The following is a 27,920-nucleotide window of genomic DNA, read 5'->3' on the forward strand; positions in this document are numbered from 1 at the left end:
TGTAGTATGAAAAGGACAGAGTGGTGATGATTGGTTCCCAGGGGAGGATGTGATTGGTTTGTTTCCATAATTACCCATCTGGCAAGGAACTGAAATTTACTACTCAGGAATAAGCAGAGACTACCTAGACCCCTGAATAAAGAGGGTTGTTTGGATAGGGGGCCTGATCCATGGGAGCAGAGTTGGGAGGGACTATTCAAGGCCCTCCTGGTTTCACCAGATATCCAGGCAGCACATAATACTGACCTTAATTTTAGGCCTTAAACTGTAACAACCTAGAGAATGGGAGAAAATACTTGCAAATGATTTACCTGATAAGAGTCTAGTATGCAGAATATACAAAGAAGTCTTACAACTCAACGAAAACAGGAACAACCCAATTAAAAATACGGGCAAGAGGTGAGGAAGATTAAGAGGTACAGACTTCCAGTTATAAATTACATGAGTCACGGGTTTGAACTGTACAGTGTGGGGAGTATAGTCTTAATTATGTAATATCTTCGTATGGTGACAATAATTAGACTTATTGTAGTGATCATTTTGAAATGCACAGAAAAATCAAATCACTATGTTGTTACCAGGACATAGTGTTGTAGGTCAACTGTACTTCAAAACCAAACAAACTCATAGGAAAAGAGATCAGATTTATGGTCACCAGAGGCGGAGGGGTAAGGGGTGGGAGGAAATTGTATGAAGGCAGTCAAAAGGTAAAAACTTCCAGTTATACGATAAACAAGTACTAGGGATGTAACATACAACATGATTGATATAATTAATACCGCTGAATGTTATAAATAAAAGTGGTTAAGAGAGTAAGTCCTAAGAGTTCTCATCACAAGGAAAAAAATTTTTTTCTGTTTCTTTAATTGTTTTCCCTACATGAGATGATGGGTGTTCACTAAACTTACTGTGGTAAGCATTTCATGATGTACATAGGTCAGTCATTATGCTGTACACCTTGAACTTTTATGGTGCTGTATATCAATTATATCTCAATAAAACTGAAAGGAAAAATAACAGGCTGAAAATCTGAGTAGGTATGTCTCCAAACAAGATATACAAATGGCCAGCAAGAACATGAAGAAATGCTCAACATCATTAGTCATTAAGGAAATACAAATCAAAAGCACAATGATACGTATACCACTTTATACCAGGGAATGTAAGCTGGTGTAGCTGTTGTGGAAAACAGTTTGGTGGTGCCTCAAAAAGTTAAACATAGAATTACCATATGACCCAGCAATTCCACTTCAAGTTATATGCTCGAAAGAACTGAAAATGGATACTCAAGCAAATACTTGTACATGAATGATCACAGCCAAAAAGTGGAAATAATCCAAATGCCCATCAATAGATGAATGCATAAACAAAATGTGGTATATACATTCAATGGAATATTATTCAGCCATAAAAGTACATGAAGCACTGATTGTGCTCAACGTGGATACACTGAAAATATTAGGCTAAGTGAAAGAAACCCTAAACAAAAGGTTACATGTCGTAAATGATTCCAGTTATACGAAATATCCAGAAGAGGTATCCATAGAGACAGAAAGCAAATGGGGTGGTTGCCAGGGACTGAAGAAAGGGGTTACTGGGTAGGAGAACAGGGAGTGACTACTTAATAGATACAGGGTTTTCCTTCAGGGTGATGAAAATGTTTTGGAACTAGATAGAAGTGGTGATTACATAATACCATGAAGATACTAAATGCCACTGAATTGTACACTTTAAAAAAGTTATGTTATGTGAATTTCACCTCAATTTTTTAAAAAGAGGAAAGAAACCATACTCATGTCCCCTTCTGTCAAACATATATATTTCAGGCTCTCTTTAAATAAAAGGTTTTGAAATTGAAAATAATACTTGGGCTATAAAGTAATCAATGCCTTTGAAAAGGAACTGAATAGAACTATACACACGCTCCCAGCCCTCCACTTACAAGCCCTACCAGATACAGTACTAAATTCTTCCACTGATGCTCACCTTTCCTGCCTTTTCTCTTGCAGTTTCCTAAATAGAGTGGAGGATATTTCATTTCTTCACGCCCACGAACACAACATTCGCAATCCATCAGTAGAACAGTGGTTCTCAAACCTGGCTGCACATTACAGTCACTTCAGGGGCTTTAGAAAAATATATCTCATGTCTGGGCTTATCAACTGAATCAGAATTTCTGGAGGAGAGGCATTTCCATGTTTCTATGCTAGATTATTTTTATTCTGCCTTTAGTATTTCCCTTAGTATAGGTCTGCTCAGATGCGTTTTCTCAGTACTGATAGTCTGAAATGTCTTTATTTTGCCTTTACTTTTTTTTTTTTAATTAATTTATTTTTGGCCGCATTGGGTCTTCATCGCTCTGCGTGGGGTTTCTCTAGTTGCGGCGAGTGGGGGCTACTCTTCATTGTGGTGCGCGGGCGTCTCATTGTGGTGGCTTCTCTTGTTGTGGAGCACGGGCCGTAGGCACATGGGGTTCAGTAGTTGTGGTGAACGGGCTTAGTTGCTCCATGGCATGTGGGATCTTCCCAGACCAGGGATCAAACCCATATCCCCTGCACTGGCGGCAGATTCTTAACCACTGTGCCACCAGGGAAGTCCCCTGCCTTTACTTTTGAAGGATAATTCACTGAATACAGAATTCTAAGTTGGCAGTATCATTTTACATGCTTTAAAAATGTCACTGCAGGGCTTCCCTGGTGGTGCAGTGATTGAGAGTCTGCCTGCCGATGCAGGGGACACGGGTTCGTGCCCCCGTCTGGGAAGATCCCATATGCCGCGGAGCGGTTGGGCCCGTGAGCCATGGCCACTGAGCCTGCGCGTACGGAGCCTGTGCTCCACAACGGAAGAGGCCACAACAGTGAGAGGCCCGCGTACTGCAAAAAAAAAAAAAAAAAAAGTCACTGCATCATCTCCGGTTCCCAATGTTTCTCTTAAGAAATTAGCTTTCAGCCTTATTATTGCTCTTTTGAGGCAAATCTCTTTTCTCTCTAGGTAATTTTAATATTTTCACTTTATTTCTTTGGTTTTCAGCTGTTTTACTATAATTCCCCTAAGTATGTTTGCTTTGAACATATTTTGTGTTGTATTTAATGCTTCTTGAACTTATAGCTTGATGTCTTTTGTCAAATTTGAACTCTGTCATTATCTCTTAAAATGTTACAATTACCCTGTGTGCTCTCTTCTCCCTCTCTGTGACTCCAATTATATGTATATTAGACTTTTTATTGTGTCCTACATATGTCCAGCACTTTTCGATAAATCCATCTCTTTTGTACTTGTGCCTGGTCAGGTATTTTCTCCTGGGCTACCTTCCAGTTCACAAACCCATTTTTTAGATATGTACAATCTGCTGTTAAGTCTTTTATCTTTTTCCTCGTTGTCTCTCTGACAAATCTTTAAGCATTTCATTTGGTGACTAGCGGCAACAGATATTACATGAATATTTGCAGAGTATATGATACTTACCTCACAAAAGCAAATTAAATTTGAATGAGTCAATTTTGCTATCAACAGCAATTTTGACTACACTCTATTTTAAAGAAATGGAGCACTTTACAAAGGATATACAAAAATCACCACAATCTAGGTCACATTTTATATTTTTAATACAGTCGATGCTTCATACTGCCTTAATGTTAAAAGAATATTTTAAAAGGATACTTACTCTCTCTCCTTTTCAGTCAACTTGTCATTAATATTATCTTTGATTGTTGATCTCGATCCCTTATGAATTATAGGATATCTGAGGGGCACTTGTAGGAAAAAGGAAATCATTGATACTAAATGTGCAGTGTAACCAAGGGCAACAGCAATGCTTCCATCATCTTTTGCTGTAAATTCAAAAACAGAGAAATAGAAAATAACTATTTACCTTACAAATGTACCTATGAGATCATAATAAATCAATTTCAAGAGAGATTTTATAAGAAATAATTGATAAAATATTATTCACCTATCTAAATTATATGAATTTTATAGAAATCTAAACACATTAATAAGATTTGAAATTTCATCTACTACATTTAAAACTATTCCCCAATAATTAATGTGATGAGATTAAAATTTGATATATAATCTTAAGAGTTCTTACTGCATTCAAATCTCCATTACTCTCTTTCCCAGCATTTTTAAGGGCAAAAATAATACCTGAGTCTATTATACAATGCAAAAATTAGTTTCAGAGGTTTAAACATTACATCTATATTAACATTATACATTTTACTCGTTAACAACTTTATAAGCAAAACAGCTGTACTGTTGTACAACGTTATTAATTCCAAGGTGAAGTGAAACAGCACAGTGCATCCTTATGGGGTATGTTCTCAATATTCATAAAGACAGCATTGTTTAAGTCTGTGAAGTTTGAGATAGGATAAGGAGAAAAAAATGTTTTAAATAGTAAAAGGTCAAAAACCACATTGTTCATATATATTCTATTTATGCAATTTTTGTGTGGAAGCAACTGTTGGAAAAAATACATGTCTCCTACAGTCAAACATAAGTATGTATCTTTTAAGAAGTCACAGATTTTTAACTCAACATCTAGATTTCTGCTACTGCCTACCAAGCGACAAATAATCATTCAGGTACCCAGAACTGAGGGTAATACAATAAAAAGTTTTAAGCTTGCCCCAGGGGTAAGGAAAAAGTAACTGCTTGGTATACAATATTCTTAAAATACTTTAAAAAGTTCTCTCTCTCTCACACACACACACACACACACACACACACATACACACATTTAACACATATCTGGAATACATCTGGCTAGAGAAAGGCTGAAATGATTGAGATGACCTTGGCTTGAGTATTTCCTGATTTTTAAGAGTAACTTTAACTTCAATTACTAGTAATATTTTCCACATTCTTCTTTTTTATATTTAAACTTGGTTATCTAAGCACTACCTTCCTACTGTAGGACCCCTACTATAGCCGTATACTACTCAGTGCATTCTCCGCCCTTGACTACCAAAGCAGATTCCTTGATCATACTGTAAAAATAGGTAACTTTTATTGTACACTTTTTTTTTCTGCCAGAAATTGACCATGATGCTTTATTTCTGATAGTCATTCATTCATCAACAATTAATAAACTGGGCACGTTTTATATGCTATTTCATTCAATTTATAGATGAAGAAATAAGGTTCAAAGAAGTTAAGGAACCTCTCCAAACTAAGATAGCTAGTATGTGGGTTGACCTGACACGGATGCCTCTGTCTTTAAGCACTCTACCATACTGTCGCAGAACTTTACTGTGGAATGTAACAATTTTTAACTTTGGAGCCTAGAACACACCAAGCATATAACACACGTGTATTATCTTAGTTTCTTCACACTTTTCTAGTAAGGGCAAAGAACACATAAAAACTCCTTGGTAACATGTTCTCTCAAATCAAACTGATGAAAAAAAAAATCAAACAGCATTCCTTTCAACTGACTACTGGGCATGCCCTAACTGACGAGAATCCTATTTTTAGAGACCATGTGCTCTTGGCCCAGACTCACAGTACTATAATACTTTCCTACTGTTGAAATATGTATATCAGACTACCTTAGAGACTGAAATTACATTACATTGTAAATGCATTACATTATAATTTAATCATCATATATAATATTAGAGCCAGGAGAAACCTTAGAAATCACTGCATCTGATGCTATCAACTTAGAAATGAGAAAAATAAGATTCACGTAGCATAAGTGACTTGGTCAAAGCCATATAAGTAAAAACTATGAGTGATGGAGTGGGAGAGAGAATTCTATCTACACCCCAGCCCCCCAAATATTTATCCCTGGAAGCACAGCTGGGATGGTGAGTTCCATCAGATGTTGCTGAATCCTGCCTCCTGCTTTCTCTAAAGAATAGGGCTTATCAAATTTAAAATATTTCTATCAGTAAAAGGACTTGGTCTTTCAGAACCTTCTTTTGAGGGGAGAGGAAGAAAAAGAGAACTTACAGTAAGTAAGCTCTTACAGTAAGAACTGTAAGAACTTACAGTAAGTAAGCTTACTGTACAGTAAGTACTTACAGTAAGTAAGCTTTTCCTTTCGTATGTGACCTGACAGAAAAGGATTTGAAAACTTCCAAAAATCAGAATGCCTCTCAGTTAGCCTGCCCAAAATAGGTCAAGTGCAAACTATAGTTTAAAAAATCTATCCAAAGCTAAACACTCAAGCATCTCCAGTTTTCCGTATTACTAAAAGGGTAATACTAAAGAATTAAGTTTGCCTATTTCGAGGACTACATCCACACATATATTAAAAGAACGGAAACTGGTCTTCTAACACCATCTCCTTCCAATAATCAAAACAATTTTGTGGGTTTCCCTGATGGCACAGTAGTTAAGAATCTGCCTGCCAATGCAGGGGACACGGGTTTGAGCCCTGGTCCGGGAAGATGTCACATGCTGCGGAGCAACTAAGCCCGTGCGCCACAACTACTGAAGCCTGTGCACCTAGAGCCTGTGCAGCTTAAAGAAGAGAAGCTACCGCAATGAGAAGCCTGCACACTGCAACGAAGAGCAGCTCCCACTCGCCGCAACTAGAGAAAGCCTGCATGCAGCAACGAAGACCCAAAGCAGCCAGAAATAAATAAATAAAATTAATTAATTAAAAACAAAACAGGGCTTCCCTGGTGGCAGAGTGGTTGAGAGTCCGCCTGCCGATGCAGGGGACACGGGTTCGTGCCCCGGTCCGGGAAGATCCCACATGCCGTGGAGCGGCTGGGCCCGTGAGCCATGGCTGCTGAGCCTGCGCGTCCAGAGCCTGTGCTCCGCAATGGGAGAGGCCACAACAGTGAGAGGCCCGCGCACAGCAAAAAAAACAAAAACAAAAACAACAACAACAACAAAAAACAATTTTGATTAAATTTAAACATAAAAGGGCATCTCTAAGAGAATCTTATATATGTACATCAAAAACCAAAAAGAAATAGCAAAAACGGAAAACTGGGTAATACTGGAAATCAGTTTTGATTCTAGTTGTTCACACTCACCATTGTTTCCACCACAAGACTCCCCACTCCACCCATTAAAAACCCTAGGTTGTTTCCTATTCCAGGCCATAGTGCTCTGTCACAGCCTCGCAGTTAAACACTGTGGTGTTGGATTTCCAATATTGAAGTTTTATATTAAAAAGCATTTTAAAAGGACCACGGGTAAGGCATTACAGGGCCCAAGGGTATTCCAATACCCTCAAAAGGAAAACCACCTCCTGGTAGGGAAGTCACTTTCATCACCCCAAGACCACTGTACCTCCAGTGGGAAAATGTGAGCTCATGTGGTTAATTATGGCTATTGCTGGCCACGAAACCTCAGATGTCACATTCTGTTGCCAATCACTTTAGCTAAAAAAACCAAAAGGTTTAAGGTTTCCAGCATTCCAAGATCTAAAAGGCTTTTTACCTGCCAAAGCCAAAACCTGGCTCTCTGGGGTGTGCTTTTCCAGTAAGCATTAATGACGCCCCTAACACCTAATGCAGAGCAGAGGCTTGTATTCCTTATGCTGCTCTGGGGGTTAGAAAGGTCACAGATGATAGGTCTGTTGGTGAAAAGAAGTTAGAGGGGGAGTGGGAGGGTTCAGGGAGGAACAGGAATAAACTGTAGACTCAGGTAAGTGAAAAAGCCCTTATTAAAACAATGTTTTAAGGGGCTTACAAACAACAAAATTCTGCAGTTTCCTCATAATAAATATTTCTGGTTTTTCAGGCCTCTCACTGTTGTGGCCTCTCCCACTGCGGAGCACAGGCTTCGGACGCGCAGTCTCAGTGGCCACGGCTCACGGGCCCAGCCGCTCCACGGCATGTGGGATCTTCCCGGACCGGGGCACGAACCCGTGTCCCCTGCATTGGCAGGCGGACTCTCAACCACTGCGCCACCAGGGAAGCCCTGGTTTGTTTTTTAAATGTAGGTATCTACTCGGGGCTGCAGTAATTTTTATAATTAAATCTTTTATGTAATTGTTATGATAACAGATTCCACAAACCCACAATGGCCATGACAACATTATAAATTCATTCAAATGTCCCTCTGACTTATATGTTGGACAAACTATTAATATTCAAATGCATCCAAGTACAATAAGTGATCTAAAAGCTCTTACCATCCTGCCTTCCCAATCACTGAGGCAGCTGATTTGGTAAGGAACCATGCACCCACTGATCCAGACAGGACAAAATATTTAAGACTCTAATCATTGCCACAGCATCTATGGAATCATTCCATGTTCTCAATGAGACACTGTTTGACATATGGACTCTCCTTTCCAAGAAATCATGCCTGTATGAAGGGATACAGACACAGAAGGAAATCTGGGTCTCATTACCACGAAAGGCTCTCATGTTATGGATTACTTAAAAACACACACAAACAGTTTTCTTTTTTTTTTTTTATTTTTGGATGAGAAATGTCTCAGTCAATGGAACTCAAATGAATACCCTTCACTGGACAATTTTCTCCCGTTGTGTCCCAGTCTCTCTGGAATACTCTAACTGAAACTTACCCAGTTAGAAGAGGAGAAGAGCACAATAAGTGTTGGGTCACTATGGAGGAGTTTCCCAAACAGTATCAAGCCATACAATGTAAAGTCTATCCCAGCAAAATCTCATGAATATAACAGAATAACCGGTTTAGAGTTCTCTCACTAGAGTCTTACTAAGAATGCAGCTGCTACAGAACACTAAAAGTTGTCAGAAGTCTGGAAGAGGTTATTATTCAAAACAAGGAAGAAAACTGCATCATGACAGGAATAATATGGACCTTAAAATCAGGCCGACCGGGGATGATTTTACCTCTGCCACTGGCTAGTATGAGTCTTCGGAAAAATTAACTAATCTCTCTGAGCTGCAATTTTCTTGTCTTTAAAAAAAAATGTTGAGTATAACTCTTTCCCTCACAGAAGGAATTAATTCTCACAGTGGTGAGAATTAAATAAACAAGACAGCATCATGCATGATGTTCCATGTTACCATATTTCTACTCACCGAACCTAAAATGTCCCATCCTTCTTTCAAAAGGGGAATACTATTTCATCTTTTAAAATACCTCAGGTATCATCTTCTCTATAAAGATTTTCCTGATTCCCTCCTGACAGACCTGATTATTCCCACTCTCTGAGTCCCATGTACCTGGTATAAACTTCTAAGTGCCTCGTTAACCTCAAGTAGACTGAAGTTTCATGGAGGTGGGATCAATGCCTTGGTCCCCTTTGTATACTCCCAGCACCTGACACCGTAAATGACACACACAAGGCACTCAGTAAATTTAGTACCTGGAAGTGCCTTACAGATGCCAACGTAAGATTTTAAAGTCCAATACTACCATATGTGCTGCTTAAAATTTCTGATTCCTAGGAGTCATGGGAAGTAAACAGGGCCTTAGAGTAGAATTAAATATTTATTTCATTTTATCTCCCATTTCATTGTTTTAGCAGTAAAAACTGCACTTGAAAGCTAAACTAACTTTTTTAAGGGAAGAAGGAATGTATTCAGCTTGTTGGGCATACTAAGTATAGATAGCAAACAAAAGCTAGGAAAAACTAGGAAATAAATCACCTCCAGAAAACAAAAATAGAATCAAGAAACATCCCAGAATGAATTAAGGTGATACTCCAATACCGATAGCCCTGCTTCTCTTGCTGCCGCCTCTCAGATCATTCTGTATTTAGCAGCCAGAGTGACTTTTAAAAAACATAAATCAACCCATATCATCCCCCTTCTTGAAGCCCTTCAGGGGTTTCCCACTCCACTGAGAATAAAATAGAAACTCCTTCCAGTGGCCTCAAGGCCCTGGCTGACTCTCTTACCTCTTCTGATGGAACTCCTTCCCTTTTCTCACTATGCTCCAGCTACACAGGGCTGCTCTGGTCTTTTCTGTCCTTCCTTCCTTCCTCTCTCTTGCAACTAATTCCAATTACATTTATTGAGTGCCTTCTATATGAAAAGCCCTTTCAAATGCAATCTCAATCATCACAATGAATTTAAGATGTAAATATTACCTCATTTTACAGGTGAAGAAATTAAGCTCTGAGAGATTACATGATCTGCCCAAAATACAGGTATCTTCTCCCATGCCCCTCACCCTGAATTTTTTCAGATATATCAAGCCCATTCCTCCATATCCTCCATCATGACCGCTCCCTCTTCTAAGACTGCTCCTCCCCCAGCTGTAGTGTAGTTGGTTCCTTTCAGCCTTCAGATTTTGGGTTAAATGTTTCTCCTCAGACAGGTCTTCTCTGACTGTTTTATCTACAGTTGGTTCCCCTATTCTCTAAGATAGTGTATTCCTTTATTAAACACTTTTAAAATACTTATTTTCTTGTTTATTGCCTGTCTCCCTCAATAGGTTGTATGCTCCATGAAAGAAGAGAATATATTTGCTTTTTCCATCATTATATCCTCAAAACACAGCACAGTGTCTGGCATTCAGGTGCTCAACTGATATTTTTTTCAATAAATGAATATTCTGTATCCCTGCAACCTGACACAGGGCTCAAGGTACTTAATAGGTTTATTAAATAAACGAAGGAATGAAAGAATGGGGGAAAAGATGTGTCATGAGCTTCAAGACACCATAACATAAAAGTAACACCTAAAATTAACACCAAAGCACATCTGTATGACTTACAGAGATTAGAGGGAACACTGTACAATGGAAACCAGACAAATCCCAGCAAGATCATTGCTTAGCTTTTGTGGTCTCATGCAAGTCACTAAATAGCTCATTTACACATTGTAAAATGAGATTATACCACCTTCCTCATAAGGCAAAATGTCTTGCCCTTAAATAAAATCTTAACAATCATGTAAAACAGGTAGTACATGAACTAATGTGCTCATACTATCAATTAGAAAATCAACCCAAAGCTTAGATGACTTGTTCCAAAATAGATGGTTTCTAGAAGGGGAACCAGGACTCAAACATAGGTCTTCCCATTCCTGTTTTAATCACTCTTCCTTTTTTTTTTTAATTTATTTTTTATTGAAGTATAGTTGAATTACAATGTTGTATTAATTACTGCTATATAGCAAAGTGACTCAGTTATACATATATTTACATTCTTTTTCATATTCTTTTCCATTATGGTTTATCACAGGATACTGAATATAGTTCCCTGTGCTATACAGTAGGAACTTGTTGTCTGTCCATTCTATATATACCAGTTTGCATCTGCTAATCCCAAAATCCCACTCCTCTCCCCCTTGGCAACCACCAGTCTATTCTCTGTGTCCCTGATTCTGTATCTGTTTGGCATAGCTAGGTTCATTTGTATCACTCTTCTTATGTCCCAACTACTTGTAAGTCTTGTTGTAAAGGACAAAGGAGGTAATATATTAAAACAGTCTTAAATGTTAAAGGACCACAAATAACAACATTTTCTTTATAGGGAAATGGAAGAAAGTCCCAATCAGAACTAGTAATGCTTTCTTCTTGAATAACTTATTCCCAAATAGATTAATGTGCTAGCTTTGGGACTAATCTACACAACTACTTAACAGTCCTCAAAGCATTGTTTATATTAGGAGAAAAGAACCCACTTTGCTAACAATAAAAGTAATCTTTCTAACCAATATGCCGAATAAAATAAGTTCTTTTCTCTGGCATACTGGTAAAGGGATTAGGAAAAATATTTTTAAATATAGCAATTACTATGAATCATATCTATAACATCTTTAATGTAAATTTATTTTAGTTAAAAGAGGACAGAAATGACAGTATAACAAGTTTAACCTACGGGGGTGGGAATGTCACAGAATTAAATTTTCAAATACATTTTACATCAGCAGAAATATGGTTTTCTAAATAGAACAAATTAATGTTTATTGCTTTGCTCCCAACACAAATTTTTCAAGAAAAATCAAACCAAAAGGACAGGGATATTATTAGTATTCTTGAGAATCCTACTGTCTGATTTTCTCAAAGCTCATTCAAAAAGTATTTTCTTTTAACTTTCAAATAGAAAGTTCAACAATTTTTTTGTTTTTTCATGACTAGACCAAATATCCTCTTAAGTCTTCCATCAGGGAATCTGACTCTATATACTTACAATTGGGAAGGGACAGAAGGTCCAGAAACCCTTCTGGATAAAGTGCCAGGCAACCAACATTTCAAGCTATCTCTCTTTTTCCCTGCAACATACTCATACATTATACCAAATCTTTAGAAGTATAAGACATAAAATACCTTGGAAGTCCTCAGAATTAGGCAACTTGACACCACATACAAAGTAATCCTTATGCTCATTCTGTAAATACAACCAAAGAATGAAATTAATTTTGTTTATGTATAAAGAAGTTCTAAATCTAAAAAATTTACGTCAGTATTAATTCAAAGACAATACTGTCATAGACTCAAATTATTAACCAAACTGTTGAAGCTGAATGATGAGTACATGATGATTTATTATACTATTCTGTACATTGATACACACTTCAAATTCTCTATACTAGAAACATTTAAAACATCATATCTAAGCAAAAAACCGTGTCAAATTTTAATCGTAAAACTATTGTTTGACCAATTCATAGCTATAAATGAAAATTTTTAAGTAGAATTAACAAGATTCTGTGAGCAACCTAAAATCCTATTAGGTTTCCTCTCAAAAAATTAGTCTTTTAAGTCTCTTTTCATTAAAAAGAAAACAAAACCACCAAATCTAGCAGATTTAGTTCTCTAAAAAAAATCCTAACCAGTTACATTTGTATTTACTCTAAGAAACCAGATTCAGAAACTTAATATCCTGACAGTTACCTCAGGAATATCTTAGGTAATACTAATAAATATAAATTAATTAGCCGTTATATTTTTAAAGCAATGCACGTGTATCTGCATCTATGTGTCAGATATGGTGAAAGCTGATAATTTGGTTGAGTGAAAAGGTCCTAAAGAAACCAGAAATAATTTGGCATTCTTTCAGATGAAGATGAGTGCACCCCACCACCAAACTGATAGAAAAAAAATCAAATGGTGGAACCTAATGCCAACTAATTCCAAATCTACTTTTTAAATAAATATTAGCTTCTGAATGAATCATGACAGAGCATATGATTAAGACCAGAGCAATGAGTTTTTGCTTTGAGAGAAAATTTCAAACAGAAATCATCTTAAAAAAATTTTTTTTTCCCCCAGAAAATCTGAAACTTACCAAATCAATAGGGTAAATGTAGGAAAGCTCAGATAGTAATTGCCTGCAACGAATTGTCAACTGGGCATTAGTCTTCAGAAAGAGTTCTCTAATGAGGAAAAAAAAGCACATTTGTTAAAAAAAAACATGTTTGCATGCTTTCTCACAGTTATTTCCACCTAACTGATGCAGAGAGAAAGATTAATGGTCTGTACTGGGCCACAGAAGTAGAAGCAAGAATAATAGCTAACGTGAGTCATGACCTATCACTAAATACTATCAATCAAGCTAACTGTACTGAGGCCTATTTTACGTGTCCAGCACCAGGCTAAGAGATGTGAAACGTACAAAATCACTGGCTGGGCACCTACTACTACATGCCAGGAGCTTCACAAATGGCTTTAATTACTACAACAACTTACTCGGTTGATATTACTATACCCATTGTACAAACAAGAAAACAAGATTTAGAGAGGCTCAGTAAGCTGACCAAGGTCTCATTTAACCTGAGGCCAATTTGTTTTTAGGAAATATCCATATGGTATTTCCTCAAAAAAGTATTCTATTTTCATTTACAACTACAGATGTTATAACTACCTCAAAAAATAACCTGCTGCCATATTACAAAAATAACAGAATAAAAAAAGGACAAAGCAAAAAGCTGTGGCAATGAGATGATGTAGCTCTTCTTGAACTATTTAAGAAACATGACCAACAGCTAAAATACCCGTAGAGCATATTACCTGCTCAGCTGTGTCAACAATTAAAAAGGAGGTAATTTAGGAGAAACAGTAGGTCAAAGTGGAATCTAAAGTAGTACAATGCAAAGAGCACTGAAGACTTAAAGGGATTTAGTCCTGCTTTCCTAGTGAAATGGACAGAGTAACCTCCAGAGCTTTGCTTTCCTATCTGCAAACTGAGAGGATTAGATGATCTCCAAGGTTCTTTTCAGGTTTCTCAATTGCTAAGGTTTCTTAAAGAAAAATGCAGGATGGGATGACTTTCTAGGAAAAGTGAGTGAAGATGAGGAAAAGATCAGAGGTGGTAACAAGTTAAGCATGTGCTGGAAAAAATACCGGGAAAAACTATTAGCATTTGTTAAATGAATGTCACGGAGCGACTGAAATTAGCTACAGCTGTATGGGGCCATTTTATTGAAGGTTATTTGACAGCGAGGCAAAACAATCACCATTGGTTCTTAAGAAGAGAAAAAATGATAGTAAAATAGTATTTTAGGAGGGCTTCCCTGGTGGCACAGTGGTTGAGAGTCCGCCTGCCGATGCAGGGGACACGGGTTCGTGCCCTGGGTCCAGGAAGATCCCACATGCCGCGGAGCGGCTAGGCCCGTGAGCCATGGCCGCTGAGCCTGTGCGTCCGGGGCCTGTGCTCCGCAACGGGAGAGGCCACAAGAGTGAGAGGCCCATGCACCGCAAAAAAAATAAAAATAAAAATAGTATTTTAGGAGAAGTCTGCTAGCAACATGGAGGATGAACTGAAAACTGGAGAGACTGATGTTAGAGAGAGAACCTGGGAGCTGTTGAGGTCAGTCAAGAGAGCTAACAGAAGTCTGAAGGAGTTACTGAAGAAAAACTGTAAGCTGCACTAAATGCAGAAGACAGGAAGAGGAGGAGATTCAAACATTAAGTCACAGTGCTGTGGCCCTGAAATCTAGAACAGTGTCCATGCTTCCGATTCTGACTACATACTAGGAGGTCTCATAACCGACTCTAGCACAGTAGGTGTTGAACAAGTGAAAGTGGCATTGAACATATTAACTGGTACTAATACCGGCAGCTTTAAAAAATACTCCTTTTCCAAATCCTCTCCTCAAAGTAAACTCGACACTCATTAACCACCATTCTCAGTGTTCCATTTACCTTTTCGCAGTACACTCCTTCCTCAACTCATTTAGGGATTCCTTCTGGAGTTGAAGCTTGAGGTGCTCAGCCGAAAATGCACTTCCTAGAGAGAGACGAAAGGAGACAATTCCAGATGGAACACTGCAGACAGGACTGCCCAGTCACAACCGAACAGGCAGAGCCCAGTCCCCTGACTGTGAGAGGGAAATAAAAAGAGTTAAAAGGTAAAATGGGTTGGGGTTGGAGGACTTCTGGGGGAATTAATGAGAATAAACTTCCTATTGCTTCCTTTTTTTGTTGTTGTTGTTGCTTCCATTTTTATACAGCTTCTAGCAGGAGTCAAAGAGTAAGAGTCTAGGATTCTCTGCCTACAGAATTCTGGGTCACTGACGAAGAAACCTGGATGCAATTTTCAAAATTCAGACAACTTCATTTTTTAAAAAACTGGCTATGGACTCTGGGTGCTAAGGATGATTCACTAAAGGTTCATCAATTGTAACAAATGTACCACTTTGGTGGGGGAAGCTTTGCACAGGTGGGCGGTTGGGAATATACGGGGAATCTGTACCTTCTGTTCAATTTTGCTATGAACCTAAAACTGCTCTAAAAAGTAAAGCTTAATTTTTTCTAAAAAGGTGGTTAATTTGTTTTTAACTGCAAATGCTATATAACATTACTGAAAGTATAAAAAGTAGAGCAGGAAAAATTACCTGCATATTGACTACTACAATACAGTTCATCAATATTAAGTTTTTTATGAAGTTTCATCTCATTCATATACATAAGTAGTTTTAGTTACAATCATAGTGTGCAGGAAATGTGTATTCTGATTTTTCCAAATTATGTCTCAAGCATTTTTACATGTTGACAGATAGTCTGAGTTACAATGTTTAATGGCTTGTAAAATTTAACTCCATAGATGTGAATTAAAAGAATATTCCACATTTTAACTGATACCCCAATACCTCAATTCCACTACAGGATTGCTTTAGCATTGCAATGATTAATATTTGTGTATAAGCCTGGTCTTTTGTATTTATATCAACTTTGGAACTTCCATTTTCATTCATGTGATCGTAAAATCCTTTTACATCTTCCTACTCTAAGAAAATGAGCCTGTCTCAGGAAATTCCAAAGGTCCTGAAACACAGAAAAATAGTCTTAGATCCTGACATACTAAGTTCTAGATCTTAAAAAGAAGCTTAGGGACTTCCCTGGTGCCGCGGTGGTTAAGAATCCGCCTGCCAATGCAGGGGACACGGGTTCGATCCCTGGTCCGGGAAGACCCCACATGCTGCAGAGCAATTAAGCCCCGTGTGCCACAACTACTGAGCCTGTGCTCTAGAACCCGTCAGCCACAACTACTGAAGCCCGTGCGCCTATAGCCTGTGCTCTGCAACAAGAGAAACCACCTCAATAAGCCCGCTCACTGCAACTAGAGAAAGCCGGCATGCAGCAATGAAGACCCTACGCAGCCAAAAAAAAGAAAAAAGAAAAAGCAGCTTAGTTTCATGAACTGTGATCTAACAGGAAAAGGTGCCCTAAACTCTTCCGCACATCTAGGGAGGAACAGGAAGTAGGTTAATTGATCAAAGTACAGTTTGGACCTTAGAACTAAATTCACCAACCTAAGTAATTTTATCAACATATGTCTAAGCACCCTGCTCTTCTCTCTCAACTGTATTTAAATGACCAGTAAGTTGTTAACTCTGCTCCCCAAACAGAACTTAATCAAGGAATACCACTTATCTTCTTTAGCCCCAATATAATTCCTCACAAGATTTCCATATTGATAATAGATAGCATTGAGATAATCCCTCAATGATTTCAGAAGACACTTGGGTTGACAACCTCTACCCCTCACCCAATGCACTTTTACCAGAAAGCACATGAATTCTTCCACCACTATACAAATTTGCAATGTTATTCTTCATCCCAGATAAAAGGCTGCCTCAATTCTAGTGAAAGCACAAATGGGCCAAGACAGATCTGGGTTTCAAAATGCAAATGTATGCACCCTCTTTAGCTTTGAATGTCTTTAAAACATATCACACGACCAAAAAGAAAACAAAAACAAAAACCCTTGCAAAACAAAGAAGGGAAACAAAATTTAAAAATACACAGCCAGCTAACAGATGGGGTAAAAAGTTAACAATAGGTAAATCTGGGTGAAGAATGTAAGTGTTCTCTGTACTCTTATTCTTGCAATTTTTCTGTAAGTCCAAAATAATTTCCAAATAAAAAGTAAAAGAGTAGATCCAAACCCAGAAAAAGGTCTCCTGAAAGGCTATGGTTTTCCCACAGGCTTTAACAGAACTAAGGCTTTAGAACACAGACTGGCAACATCTGTCCAACACATATCAGGTTCATTTTTCTGTTAAAAGGTAATATGCCTCATTGGTCACCAGGTGGTCTCTGGAACAAAACTGAGTGAGTCTGGTTTAATTAGGCTCAGGTAGAGAAGAACGAAGTATTTCAAGATACCTCAGAAAACTCAACCTAAGTTCCAAAAGTCACTTCATAGGAAGTAGTAACATTGAGGCAATGATGTGCTCAAGCTCTTTACATGTTGTTCAAGTTATATATTACCAGCCTGAATACTGCATGATTGGTGTTGTGTCCTCCTAAGGATATTACACATAGAAGCAATGATATCCATCTTTAAGACCATGGATATATCCTGCTTCTCATCTAACTTTCTCACTGTTGTGGCCTCTCCCACTGCGGAGCACAGGCTCCACAGATTTAGCATTGATTGGTGTCTTCTGCTTGAATCAATTTTTACTACTATGGTTGCAAAATAATATTCCAACTTCAGTACTTCCTCCATACTTATCAGTCAGCATTCAGCATTCTTCTCTAAGCAAGAGCCCTTCCTTCTCCATCAGCTATCTATTATCAGTACGGAATCATGAATTCTCTTTTATTTTTCAAAGATTTATAATTCATTACTGGATTTAATTATTTTGGTGCTCAAGTGGTCCCAGATTTGACCAGCCTTCAGCCTTCTTCCAGTGCCCTTCTGACATACTACGATCATATTATTCAAAATATTACCTTATTTACTTTAATTGCTGCAGGATCTGTAGTGATATCCCCTCTCTCATTCCTGATACTGGTAATTCACGCTTTCTCTCTTTTTACTCAGTCAGTCTGGCTAGAGGATTATCAATTTTATTGATCTTTTCAAAGGACACCTTTTAGTTTCATTGACATTCTCTACTCTCTTTTTGTTTTCAATTTCACTGATTTCTGCCCTCGATTATATCCTTCCTTCTGCCTGATTTGGGTTTAATTTGCTCTTCTTTTCTAGTTAAGGTATAAGCTTAGGTTATTGAATGAAGGTCTTTCTTCTTTTCTAGTATAAGCATCAAATGATATAAATTTCCTCTAAGCATGCATCCCTTAAAATGTTGATATATTTTCATTTTCATTCACATCAAAATATTTTCCAATTTTCCTTGTTATTTCTTCTTTGACCCTGGTATGTATATGTATGTTTGTTGTACAATTTCAAAATATTAAAGAGTTTTCCAGATATCTTTTAGTCAGTGATTTCTAGCTATTTCTGTTTTGGTGAGAGACAATACTTTGCATTATTTTGCATTTATTTGTTTTATGACACCAAATATGGCCTAACTAAATATTCCATATGTACTTGAAAAAAATGTATATTCTGCTGGTGTTCTACTGTTAATTAGGTCAAGTTAGTTGATAATGTTGTTAATGTCTTCTTTCCTTACTGATTTTCTCTCTACTTGTTCTATAAATTACTGAGAAATTAGTGTTACGGTTACCAACTATAATTGTGCATTTAGCCATTTCTCCTTTCAGTTCCATCAGTTTTTGATTTATATATATATATATATATATATATATACACACACACACACACACATACACACACACACACATATATATATAAGCTTGGTTGTTATATTCGTACATATTTAGAATTGTTACGTCTTTTCATGAATTTGAAATGTAATAATGTAATATCCCATAATGTAATATCCCTCTTTATTGCAGGTAATATTCATTGTTCTGAAGTCTACCTTGCCTGATATTACTAGAGCCACTTTGGCCTTCTTTTGGTTGGTATTTGCATAGTGCATTTTTTCCATTCTTTTACCTTTAATCTATCTATAACTTTAAATTAGAAGTGTGTTTCTTGTAGATAGGTTTTAGTTGGGTCTTTTTTTTTTATCTTTATAAAATCTGAACAATCTCTTTTTTAACTGAGGTATTTAGAACATTTACACTTAATATAATCATTGATACATTTAGATTAAGAACTACCATCTCGGGCTTCCCTGGTGGCGCAGTGGTTGAGAGTCCGCCTGCTGATGCAGGGGACACGGGTTCATGCCCTGGTCTAGGAGAATCCCACATGCCTCGGAGTGGCTGGGCCTGTGAGCCATGGCTGCTGAGCCTGCGCGTCCGGAGCCTGTGCTCCGCAGTGGGAGAGGCCACAACAGTGAGAGGCCCGCGTACCGCAACAAAACTCCTATTTTGTTAGCTGTGTTCTCAATGTTCCGTTCCATTTATTCTTTGTTTCTTTATCCCTCTTTTTCTATGCTTTTGGATTTTTTTTTATGACTTCCTCTTTCTTCACTATCAGCTCATTCTTACCTCCCTCTAAAATTTTTAGTGGTTGCCCCAGAGTTTACAATATATAACTTAAATTAATAACAGTTTACCTTCAAATAAAATTATACCACCTCATGTAAAGTATAAAATCCTGACAACAGTACACTCCCAACTCTTCCCTTCCTCACTCGTAAAATACTTCACAAATTTTACTCTATGCATGTTATAAACTCTAAAACATTATTTTTGCATTAGAAAATCAACAGTCTTTAGAGCAATTAAAAATAAGAAAAAAATTTCTTTATAATATCTTCCTTTCAACCATTTCTGGAGCTCTCAATTTTTGTGTGTAGAGCTAAGTTTCTGTATGGTATCATGTTTCTCCTGCTGAAGAATTTCCTTTATTATTTCTTAAAGTATAAGACAGCTGATAATGAAATAACTTAGTTTTATGTGAAAGAGTCTCTTTGCACTTCAGTTTGGGTAATTTCTGTTGACCTATCTTCAAGTTCAATGATTCTTTCCTCAGTTGTGCTGAATCTACCAATGAGTCTGTCAAAGGCATTCTTCAGCTCATTACTGTGTTTTTGGTTTACAGTCTATCCATTAAACTGTTTCTTACAGTTTCCACCACCTCTCAGCTGAAATTTACCATCTGTTCTTGTATGTTATCCACCTTTCCACAAAATTCTGAAGCATATTAACCAGTTATTTTAAATACTCTCTCTGACAGTCCCAACATCTAAGTCATCTCTGAAGTCTTTTTCTGTTAATTTCTTCTCCTGTCAACCTTTTGTTGGTGGTGGTGGTGTTGGTGATGGTAGTGATGTTTTTTTGTTTTGTTTTTGTTTTGCTTTTTTTTTTTGGTCTCAAAAATTTTGGTTTAATACTGAACATCATTTGCAGGGCAACAGAGAAAGAAAAAGACATGCTTTTTCTTCTGTTAATTTGGAGGAATGAGTCAATACAATCAAACCGAGCTGGATTTGGGTTCCGTTGCTGCCATGATTACCTTCAGTGCATCACATTCTTCAAATTGCCTCTAATTTTTCCCTTTTCGGGGGTGGTGGTGGCATTGGTGGTAATGGTGAAGATGGTCTGACAGAGGTGTTTTCTCAATGACACTATACTATTCCCAGATTTAGGTATTCCCTGTGAACCAGCACCTAAGTAAGGGTGTCTCACCATGCTCTTGCCTCTCCGCCTCAGTGACTTGTTATTCTGTGCTTTCTAGCCTGGCTGGGGAGGAAGGGAGGGAGTTCCTCTGTTGTCCTGGTTAAACCAGGTCATACTCTGTGTCCCTGGGTAGGGCTTTCTCAGTGATACTTTCCCTCCCCTAGGGATTGGTTGCCTTGAAATCTTAGTACTTGGATAGATTCAAGAAAAGTTATAATTTTGTACATTATCCAGCTTTCTCTCATTGTTAGTGTGGAAGTGATGCTCCTTCCACCTTTCTACATCCCAGAGGCTGGAAGTCAAATCTGAGGATATTAATTTAAGTTTTTTTAAAGCTCTTCTCTGTGCTTTGTATTTTCTGTTTCTTTTAGGTCAGCTATTCTGTTTGTTCAACCTGGTCTAATTCATAGTGTTTTCCTCAAATATCTGATGACCCTTGGTTTTCCCTTTAAATCCATGAATAAGTGATTAGGTTGGTTAGCATAGGTAATAATGCAGGTTTCCTTTGAAGCTATGAAGAGTTATTTACATAAAAGGCTTCACCCCTGAATAGCAGCTCAGCGTAAGTGGGCAGTTCTTGCTGACAATTAGCGTTCCTTCAAGGTACATATGCTGGGAGAAGGCAGTACCTTTACTTTAAATCACTGTCAAATAAGGAGAAGTTTACTTTGGGATTATGTTACTTTAGGGTATTTCACTCTTACGTAGAGCTGCCTTTCATGTCTCCCCTCTGGGTTGGTTGTAAAATTCCACAGTCAGGCTTTGCTCTACATTTCTATGCCAAAATCTCATACCACGGAACCTAACCAGGTCAGGAATCCATTATGTTTAGAAAGCAGTTGGAGCAAATGTTATAGGAAGTTACCCCAAATTCACAAAGGAAAGAAAATGGGCCAGTAGGCCCAGTTACCCTAATTATTGCTCCATCATTCCTGATTTCCATACCTGGGAATTGCAAGTTGAGGTATCTGAGAGCTCTACCAGAAACTCCCACTGCAGCCTTTTCCACTGGATTCCAGGTTGCAGTTTTCCTCTGCCCTAGTTTATTCATCAATACAATTCTATCTACTTTGTGTCTTTGAGAACTATGTCAAAAATCTTTGCTATTCCAATGGCACCCTCTTGTATTTTCACCATCACCAAGGACTTATTTTTTATGCATGTATCTTTATCATCATATCAATGAGTCACTGAGAGGGAGAGAAAGCAAATACATGGCTTGGTTTACCATACTTCGAAACTGCTTTCTGAAACCCTTGGCCCTATCCATGATACACCATGGCCCCCCTCTGTTCAGCAAGAACTCAAGTCAGACACTTTAATTTTAATAACCAAATGTCAATGCCGTCTCCTATAAATTGAATAGCTGAAGAATATGAATCTTGTTTCAATCAACTAAACAAAACACAGACTCTGTAGGCTCCCTCTCACCGAGAGTTTGGTCTCAGACTGGCCAGTGGCCAGCTCCTGTCAAAATTACAGTTAAAACCAATAAATTGTCATTCTTCTGAGCTTTCTACATCAAGGCAGACGACCAGAAAGCAATATACTTCGACTATTTTAGTTTTTCTCCCCACAGAAATGCCTTTTCTGTACTATGATTTATGATGCTCCCGTTCTCAAGGGTTAATAGATATTTCTTGCTGTAACTTTTGCAAAAATTTGCAATTGACTGTATTTCATTATGATATCTAATATCTAGCACATAAGAAACTGCATGCTAAATTCCTCTTGGAATTTGGTGCCAAGAGAAGATTTTTTTCTCCCTAAAGAACTGATATACTTCCTTGTAACAGGCAAAGGGAAGCACTGATACCTTTCATAACTCTACACAATTGGCTTGACAGCTAAGAAGGTCAGAGTTAATTTAATGCTTAAAAACAATAGGCAGATCCTATGGGAGGAAGTGTACTATACTGGAAAGCCCATGGACTTAGGAATCAGAAAGATCTGGGTTAAATTTTACTTTCACAACTCTAAACAAGTGTTAAGTTCCCTGAACTTCATTTTCCTCATCTGTAAAATGGGGATAATTTCACTTTTACTGAATATTTGCATTTTTTCAACCTGCTCCCATGAAGCTCCAAGTAGAGAGAGAAAAGTACACAACCAGCCTGATTGATTTTACCTTAAAAATAACAACCACAAAGCACAAATAGGCACCACATCCAATAATCCTATTACAATTTCCTCCTTAGTCTGCTTTCTCATTCTTGGAGATGACTACTCCATACATTCCCCCCAATCCTTAAACCTCCTCTAAGTCCAATATATTAATTACCTTACCTCATAAACCTTGAAATAATAGAAGGATTTCTTCATAATCCTACCTACAACCTAATATGAAACTCGGCAGCCTCCATGCCATTTTCTTAGCCTTCTCCTCCTGTTCAATGGATAAGGCAAATATCTTCGCTTACACTTTGAATTCCTTCTTCTCCAACCTCATGTCATGCTGCTACTCTCTTCCTTACAAATTATGTTCCAGCTACAGTGGCGTCCTTTCTATCCTACAATACAGGCACTTCCTATGTCCAAGCCTTTTCACGTGCTGTTCCCATTGTTGTTACCCCAGCAATTCTTATCTTGCAAGACTGAGCTCCTCAAACCATCCTTTTCTGAGCAATCTTTGTAAAAATGGTCTCCCATAGTTAACTTCTATCACCACAGCTTGTTTCTAGTCCTTCTCACAATCTGACATTTACTTTATTTGTTGGTTTCTTGTTTACTACCTTACCCATTAGGTAATTATCCAAAATTGGAAGTCTTGATTCTTCCCCTTTCTCCCTTTCCCCCAACATCTGCTTCTCCTCCAATATTTGTTCTGATGAATGGTTAATTATCTGGCCAGTTGTCCAAACCAGAAATTGGAAACTATCAAAAATTTTCTCTCTCCTTCTCTCCTCCAATCCACTAAACCATTAACAGTAGAGTCCATCATTAAATACCTCTTGAATCCACACACTCCCTCCTCCCTTTACATTTCCAAACTGTTTAGATTTTAATTATGTACTGCTTAGATTACTATAATAACTTCTGTCATGACAATTCTCTATGCTTAACTCTTCAAAGAGAATTTTCTAAAACATACGTCTAATCTCCTATATTATAGTCATCAACACAGTTGTATCTACTTTTTGTCTTTGAGAAGTTTGCTTAAGTTATTTCAATAGATCTCCAAACTTTATGACATAACTTCCTTTATGATTAGGTTGTTATTTACCTCTCTAGCCTCTCCTGGGGACCTTTACTCAAAGGTTAGCTGAGGCTTTACTGGAATTACCTGAAATTCTCTACTCTACTTCCATGCCTCTGTATAGCTGTTCCCTCTACCTGGAAAGTCTCACCTTCCCTCCATAGCTATCTACTACATATTCTCCTAGACTCAGCTCAAGTGTCACCTCCTTTACATGGTGTTCTGATTTTCAGATGCTCATCTTCTGTGTTCCTATGGTACTCTCCATGTGTTTCTGTCATATAACCGTCACATCTGTCATTCTGTTTCTAACATCTTACACAATGCCTGGTTCCTTCTGTCTGCTCCATAAATGATGAATAAATGAACTGACAAAGGCACGCGTGTACATACACACATCAATGCCCTTCCCACATCCTTTACATGCCTTACGATCTCCTTTTACTTCTGTGTTAAAACATCTAATTGTAAATGTATTTTTTGTAAATGCTACTTCCAATGCTTTTGGGTAATAAGCAGAGAAAAAATGATGACAAACCAAAATAAAATTCTGTCCGGTGGCTTATTTCTACACATCTATACTTTCCATGGCAAGTATAGGGGGAGAGGGGGAGATTAAAATATGACAGTTTGACTTTCTTACAATCCAGTTAAGATATTACTGAAATAAATCGTTACAAATATATGGAAAATGAATCATTCTGAAAAGAAAATCTGAGGTTTACTTGGAAACCACCTTTGCCTGCCCCACCACCAAGTTGTCTGTCTGTCTTTTACTGCCTTTCACAAGCTGCATACAGGCCAACAACTGAAAGTAAAGAAACTTTAATAAATCCCAGGGGAAAATTATCCTTAGGTCCCCAAAATTTTGAAAGGCAGATATTAATTTTGAAGGAAATTTGTTTAGGAATTCCTGTCAGATGGCTCCAGGAAAATCAGAGCATGTATACAGACGAATAAAATTTAAATTTGCCGTCATTTGTAATAAATATATCTTGAATTGTAAGGTCTGTGAGAACTAATTTTTCAACTTGTGACCTTAGAACCTATGAGGAGAAAATTGTTACACAATGCTTAATAATGTCTCTGTAAGTTCAAATAGAAATCTATAACCTTTTGATAGAAGTGAAAGCACCAATTTAAATATATTGTGTGATCCTTCTTTAATCTGAGATGCAGGCCAAATAAGCAAAATAATTTACTGACCAAGCAGAAGCTAATTAAATAGAACAAACCATATATATATTTATATATATATATATATATTTCACCTTAATTACTCAAATTTATTGCAAAATGACCATAATTATCATAATTGATGGAAACTTCATATAAATCATTTCTTATTGTGGCAATAAAGGATCGAAACTTTTTATTCACTGAAATTACCAAGAGGAGTTTCTCTCCCCAGATCTGAGCAATGAAATCTGACACTTCTGACCTCTTCTACACACAATGTCACTTACAGAATGAGTTCCTGCTCTTGCTTACCAAAACAGACCGAAGACTGTAAAATAGGAGTTGAGTATGGCTGATTAGAGAATTCCAACAGGTCATTCCCACCTAATGGAGGCTTTCCAGTTAACAAATGGCATCTATAGATACATCTGGGTCAGAGAATCTTCTTTTTTTTTCTTTTTCTTCTTTCATTGCTGGGAAATTTATCATTAGCATAAAACTTCAAAAAATAAAGAGATTCACCAAAAAAGGTGAAGAGATCCCTATCCTTTCTGTCAATCCTATCTCCTAAGATAACCAGAATCTCAGAGCTATAAGAAATCTTGACTATATAACTCAAAATTTTGTTTGGTTTGTCTGTGAAAAGGAAATTAGCCCCAAAAGTTGGATGATTTGCCTAAGGACAAACTGAGAGACTGACAGATCTTTAATCCAGATCTCTTAGTTAAGATACAACCAAATCAAAAAAATCTTTGGAGAAAATTCACTTTACTCATCCTGTAATAAAAATGAATATAGCAGAACAAAGTTCTCCATATAAGTCCATAGGTAAAATGGAAAACTAGCAAACCATCAGTTTATCTGTTAGACATATACCAGAGAAAGCAACAACGATATTATGTTTAGTTAGAAACAAGACAGGCTTTGGAATGAAATAAATCAAAATCGGAATCTGGATCTGTTACTTATCTATGCAACCTTGAGAAATGTCTCTAAGCCCCAGTTTTCCTCATTTGGAAAAAGGGAGTAATAATTATTATCTCTTAGTACTATTTTAAGAATTAAATGATAATACCATAAGTGAAAAAAGATCTGGCATGCTACAGGATTTCAATAAAAATTACCTGCTTCCTAGGATTTATGTAGGATTCAGATTTTGCAAAGTTTTAGATAGTATGGAATAGTGAGAAAAGCACAGAATTTGGAGACAAAAGGTCTAGATCTACGTTCCAACTTTGCTCCTGTCTGTTTGTACCTCGCTAAGTCACTTACCTTCTCAGCATCTCATATATAAAATGAAGATAACAATATTTGCCATACTTAGCTTAAAGGATACTTTAAGGATCAAATATGATCATCTTTGTGTAAGCACTTTCTAACTATAAAGTACTACATAGATGTTATCATTAATATCAAGAAACTAATTGGATTAAAAAGTAGTTTCTTCCTACAAAGATTAGGGAACTCTGCTTTTATAAAGTTAACATCACTCCCCAGGCACCACTGAAGAGTTCTTAAATTTTATCAACATGTTTAAGTGTGTTTCAGTTCTACTAAACACATTTCCTTAAGACCAATGTTTCATACCATTTTCTAAACCAAATTTCAAGCAAATTAATTTAGAGTGCTGCTTCTCATTTCAAAGATTTGGGGGTTGAGTTAGAGCAAAAGACCCTGTAAACCAATATATAATTAGTTAATGTGAAGGTTATTTGGCTTGAGACACTAATGAGGGGAAATCTGTTTTTTTTAATTAAACATCATAACTAATTTATCTGCCGGAAATGAAAATATATACATTAATAAACATTAATGCTGAAAAGATCAGCCCGTGACCCAGCTGGAAGTTGCTGTAGACCACAAATTGAGAACCACTGCCTTCCGGGAACGGGAAGGGGAAACTTACAGGTATGGAGTAACGAGGCCCCTCAGAGTTCTGTGGTCACCCAGCAAGTCAGAGACAGGGATAGAAATTATCTTTTTGCCTCTTTGCGATAAATCATTCAGCCGCAATGAACTCTCATAAACAAAAGTATAAAATATATAATAGGTACTAATTTCTTCCAAATGTTTACACAAATTAATCCCTATGGCACTGCTATGAGGTGCTATCCTTACTGCACAGATGTATAAAAAGATTCAGAAGTTAATTAGCTCCTTTATGGTCACTCAGAAAAATCAGTAGCAAAGACAAAATGTCACATATTACTGACTCTGTATCCTAACTGAGCTTTTGGGCTGAGAACCAAGTATGCAGATAAGCACCAAGTGTCAAAGAGAAGTCGTGATATGTAAGAAGCCACCAGTAACATTTTTATTAGCCAATCACTTCACTATTGGCTAGCCAACACACTAAATCAAAGCTGCACACGCAGTGACAAATACGTTCTTCCGCTTCATGTCACCAGTATCAGTGACTCCAGTGCTTCTAAAATATTTTAACTTGGCTCAAGATTCATTAAATAGTACATTCACGTAAGCAAACAAGAATGATGTTCACCACAAATGAACTTTTAATAGATAAGAAAGAGTCCCTGGTAACCTAGCAGAATCACTATAAAGAACAGTGGTCCCTAACAAGTAGATTAGGATCTACTGGTACTGAAATATGGTTATCTGTATCTAGCCAACCCTTCTTTCCAACCCCTCAGATCTTACCACCGCAGTACATAGAGATTCCCAATGGCAGAAAAGTACAGCCAATAGCAGCACTCTTTCTCCTGCTTAGATTTGAGCCCAAAGTGCCAACATTAGATCCTAACCCGCCCATGATTCTACGAGTTCAGAGAAATATAAAATA

The 27,920-nt window shown here is 37.3% G+C and overlaps 1 protein-coding gene across 3 annotated transcripts in view; it reads right to left on the reverse strand.

Annotated features, from left to right (window-relative positions):
• Positions 1–27,920, reverse strand: part of UVRAG (UV radiation resistance associated) — a 315,025-nt gene that overhangs the window by 124,151 nt on the left and 162,954 nt on the right. For all 3 annotated transcript variants that reach the window (XM_082661187.1, XM_082661186.1, XM_082661188.1), the window contains exons 9-12: positions 14,998–15,082; positions 13,142–13,229; positions 12,181–12,241; positions 3,665–3,830 (exon numbers count right to left, since the gene is read on the reverse strand). In XM_082661187.1, coding sequence (XP_082517313.1) covers positions 3,665–3,830; positions 12,181–12,241; positions 13,142–13,229; positions 14,998–15,082 — 400 coding nt within the window. The remainder of the gene's footprint in view (positions 1–3,664; positions 3,831–12,180; positions 12,242–13,141; positions 13,230–14,997; positions 15,083–27,920) is intronic.

This window comes from Grampus griseus (genome assembly GCF_964374135.1).
Source record: "Grampus griseus genome assembly, chromosome: 8".
In the NCBI taxonomy this organism is placed as follows: Eukaryota; Metazoa; Chordata; class Mammalia; order Artiodactyla; family Delphinidae; genus Grampus; species Grampus griseus.